At 45.3% G+C, this 4593-nt stretch overlaps 1 protein-coding gene across 2 annotated transcripts in view; it reads right to left on the reverse strand.

Annotated features, from left to right (window-relative positions):
• Positions 1 to 117: 117 nt before the first annotated feature.
• Positions 118 to 4593, reverse strand: part of LOC110295348 (paired immunoglobulin-like type 2 receptor beta) — a 7968-nt gene continuing 3492 nt past the window's right edge. Inside the window, exons 3-5 of one of the 2 annotated variants that reach the window (XM_021163864.1) lie at positions 2642 to 2831; positions 819 to 849; positions 118 to 168 (exon numbers count right to left, since the gene is read on the reverse strand). In XM_021163864.1, coding sequence (XP_021019523.1) covers positions 837 to 849; positions 2642 to 2831 — 203 coding nt within the window. In that variant the 3' untranslated portion in view covers positions 118 to 168; positions 819 to 836. Of the gene's footprint in view, positions 169 to 818; positions 983 to 2641; positions 2832 to 4593 lie in introns of those variants that run through there. The other variant, XM_021163863.1, reaches the window with a different exon arrangement.

Raw genomic sequence — 4593 nt, forward strand, 5'->3', positions numbered from 1 at the left:
CTCTTTCTCCACATCCTCGCCAGCATCTGCTGTCACCTGAATTTTTGATCTTAGCCATTCTGACTGGTGTGAGATGGAATCTCGGGGTTGTTTTGGGGGTTATCTTCTTATGTCTATTTAAGAATGGCGATGTTTCACAGCACAATCCTGCAGCCATGAGCTCTGATTCTGAAAGAGAGGAGACATGGAAGAAAGTGTTATGCAGAGCATGTGTTCACTAATAACGACTTTGATTTAAACTCACCTGTCTGGTGAGAGATCCTGGCACCTGGAGGTGTGTTAGCTAGGGACTAAGAGATGAGGTCTCACCGGGAGCCTGTGTGTGACCCTGAGAGGACAATTGCCCAGATTGAGTTTTCTCTTTGTACCATTTGGGTCCCCAGGAAACCCATCCAGGTCACTGGGCTAGGTGGCAGGATCCATTTCTCACTGAGCTATCTCACTGGTACACACTATTTTTTGTGATTAATATGTAATTTAAAATACTTTATATAAAATCAATTTAGAAAATGTTATAACTATTTATCACTTGAGCAATCCCCTTCATTTTTAAAAACATGATTTTTCATTCAGTGGAACTTACCAATTCTTCTATGCTAGGTGGAGAGCCATCCCATGACTCTGCCTGTCTCTTCCTTGACCAGGGATGTGATTATAAATTCCTGCCACATCCCCGGCTTAGGATCCATCAAACTCAGTTCCTTCTACCCACGCGCGATGCTTTTCTGAATGAATCATCTCTCTGACTCTTTTGCATGTCTCTCATAATAAACTTCCCAACAACCCCTCAGCTGCCCCTTGGGGTGACAAGCACTCACCTGGCTGGGGTTTAGGCTTTAGTGTGCTGGCCTGTAAGAGAAGAAACTGTCAGTGTGTCAGCCATGCTGGTTCTCCATCCTGACTCTCAGCTGTTCTCTGTGTCCTGACAATGTGAGGGGCCCAGGGCAGCAAACAGCTCTGCTGCAGCCATGCAGGGTCAGGTCTAAGAATCACCAGAACATGAGGCCAGTCCTCAGCTGTCCCGCTCGGCACAGTAAGTCAGAGAAAAGCTCTACTGTCCCACTGACCCATGTCCATGTCTTCCTTCTCTTCTTTCTCCTGCTCTGACCTCCTAAAACCTTCCTGCTTTCTCTGCTCTGCACTCACCATGTCTCCCTTTTGCCTCCTTGGATTCTGGCTCTCTGTTATCCCTCTCTGAGCATGCTGCTGCTACCCTGCAGATTCAGCCTCAGGGTTTAAATTCCAGTCTGACTTCTGCTGCTTTGTGACTGCTGCTCTCCCACCTCTCAGATGTTTGTAACCCTATTGGAGGCCTGGGCCTGCCTGAAACCCAAGGTCTACATTTTCAAGTCTTCATTCTTCAAGTTTTATCACACATAACTATCTACTGATCTCTGCCCTTGTCCTGTATCTTCTAGTCACCTTGGCTTTACATTTATTTGCTCTGAACCCCTTATACAGTGGGCTCTTGGTTTTTGGGATCAAGGTCTCATGGAGCCCAGGTTGGCCTTCAGCTTGCTTTGTAACCATAGATGGCCTTGAACTCCTGATGCTCCTCTCTGCCCTTCCCCAGTGCTGAGGTTTGTGTGTCCCTCATTGTAGCACCATTTTCCATTCTTAGAATACTTATGAGTGTGAGAAGACAAATTGTTTATCTTTACAAACTGCAACTTGGAATCAAATAGAGACTGCACTGAATTTTTAGGTGCTGTGTGTTTGTGTTAGTGTTGTAAGGACTTATTGTATAAAATTTTGTATTCTGTGAATATCTTTGCAGTTTTTACTACTTCCTTTATATTAAATGTATGTTTGGCAGTATGTATGTATGTATGTATGTATGTATACATGTGTGTCTGGATGTGTGCACACACTTGTGAATGGTAGAACACAACCTTGGACATTGTTCTTCAGGAGCACTGCACCATGGTTATTGAGACAGCTCTGTCTTTGGATAACGCTGGCAGCACAGTGTCCCAGGGATCCTAGTGAGTCAGCCTGTCCAAGCATCTGACAGCTCTTTATGTGCTTGCTGGGGATGAAACTCATGTCCCAGTGCTTGTGGAGCAAACATTTCAGCTGAGCCACCTCTAGGCTGTTTGTAACTTTGCTCTGTAGTGTTTGCTTTACCTCTGTCAGCTTTTAGGTTCTTTTTATACATTGTCTTTTCATCTGTGGGTCTATTACACACCTGATCTTAATTTCCATTTTGATCTCACATACCCAACTCAAAGTGTCATCTCTTTTCCTAGGTGCCATGTCCTGTGACATGTTGTCCCTGAATGTTGGTCTTTTCCTAGGTCCCATGTCCTGTGCCATGTTGTCCCTGAATGCTGGTCTGCTGTCAGATCTTCTTTAGCAGCCACAGCTCTGTCCAAATGAGCACTCAGCCCCTAAAGTTCCTGTGTGGCTACTTGAACTCCTTAGGAGCAGGCTCTATGTTCATCTGCATCTGCTCCTCTAATTTCCAGCTTGTCTGGAAGGACAGCAGGCTCCAGGGATGCAGTCCATATGGAGTTCAGGCTCTTTTCCCTCCTTCTCTTCTCTTTACTGTTCCCTGCACAAGCCTGCCCTTCTCCATCTTCCACAGCTGAGAACACTCCCAGTGGGGAAGCCTGGGTGAGACCTGACCTTTACCTATTACCTTTGCTTCCATCTCAGGAAGATCATCCATCCACAGAGTAGGATTATGACCACAACTTTAGCCAGGAGCATCGTGACCATGGCTCCCAGGTTCATCAGTGAAGGATTCTTCTGGTCCCTTGTGTGCTCCAGGCCAGCTGTGGTGAATTCAGAGGTGATGATGAAGGGGCTCCTCATGGTGGTGTTGAGTGCTGGGGAGAGATGATAACTGAGCAGACATTCCCTGGATGAGGGAGGGATGAGTGAGTGTTACATCCTGTCTCCTCTATGTGATGTGGGATGTGGACAGGTGTCAGATGTTCACACAGAGAAGGGAAGAGATGCTTAAAGATGAGACTCTAGAAGAGCAAACTCAAATGCACAGTCCCCAACTATCCTGGCCTGTGTCCACAGATTTTCATTTGGTCACATGTAACTAAGGCAGAAAAAAACATTGATTTTTTTTTCACTTAAATGTCTGTAACATACATTTGGTTAATCTATAGACGGCTTGCTGCTTGGGCGTTAAACCTGGAGCTTGCTCCCTAGTATCCATAAGAAGAGCCTGGTGAAGTGGAAATGGCCTTTAATCCTAGCCCAAGAGACAGAGGCAGTCAAATCTCTGTGAGCTGAGAGGCAGCCTGGTCTATGTATCTAGTTCTACACCAAACGGAGCCGAGTGAGCTGTAATCCTAGTATGGAGGAGGTGGAGACAGGCTTGTCCTTGCAGCTTACTGGCCAGCCAACCTACCTCCTTGAGAAAGTTAAAGCCAGGGAGAAAACCTGTCCCCCAAATAAAGTGTATGAGATCCAGACTCTCTAGCTTCAACCTCACAAATAAATGTGTACATATGCACACAGACATAGATACACACAGTGATAGATAGACTTAAATACAGATACACACAGAAAGGCTTAAACAGATCTGTATACACAGACACAGAAGACACACACACACACACACATACATTTTCACATACAGACAGAGACATTCACCCAGACACAGAGAGTGAAACACACACACATATCCACACATATCCATACACAGGCACAAAGACATACATACACACAGTGAGAGACTTAAGTACAGATACACACAGAGAGCCATACACAGATATGTATACACAGACACACACACAGACACACACATAAATTCTCACACCCAGATACAGAAAATGAAACATACTCATACATGTCCATGCACACACGCACACACACACACACACACACACACACACACACACACACACACACACACACAATTTTAGCCACATGTGTACCACTCAGTCCAGGGCAGGATACATTCCTTTGCTTTACAAATATTTTTTTATATTTATTTTATTGGGTATTTATTTCATTTACATTTCCAATGCTATCCCAAAAGTCCCCCACATGCTCCCCCACCCACTCCCCCACCCACAGACTCCCACTTCTTGGCCCTGTCCTTCCCCTGTACTGAGGCATATAAAGTTTGCACGACCAATGGGCCTCTCTTTCCACTGATGGCCGACTAGGCCATCTTCTGATTCATATGCAGCTATAGACACAAGCTCTGGGGGGTACTGGTTAGTTCATATTGTTGTTCCACCTATAGGATTGCAGATCCCTTTAGCTCCTTGGTTACTTTCTCTAGCTCCTCCATTGGAGGCCCTGTGATCCATCCAATAGCTGACTGTTAGCATCCACTTCTGTGTTTGCTAGGCCCCGGCATAGTCTAACAAGAGACAGCTCTATCTGGGTCCTTTCAGCAAAATCTTGCNAGTGTATGCATTGGTGTCAGTGTTTGGAAACTGATTATGGGATGGATCCCTGGATATGGCAGTCTCTAGATGGTCCATCCTTTCGTCACAGCTCCAATCTTTGTCTCTGTAACTTCTTCCATGGGTGTTTTGTTCCCAATTCTAAGAAGGGGCAAAGTGTCCACACTTTGGTCTTTGTTCTTCTTGAGTTTCATGTGTTTAGCAAATTGTATCT

Source organism: Mus caroli, chromosome 5 (assembly GCF_900094665.2).
Source record: "Mus caroli chromosome 5, CAROLI_EIJ_v1.1, whole genome shotgun sequence".
Taxonomy (NCBI): Eukaryota; Metazoa; Chordata; class Mammalia; order Rodentia; family Muridae; genus Mus; species Mus caroli.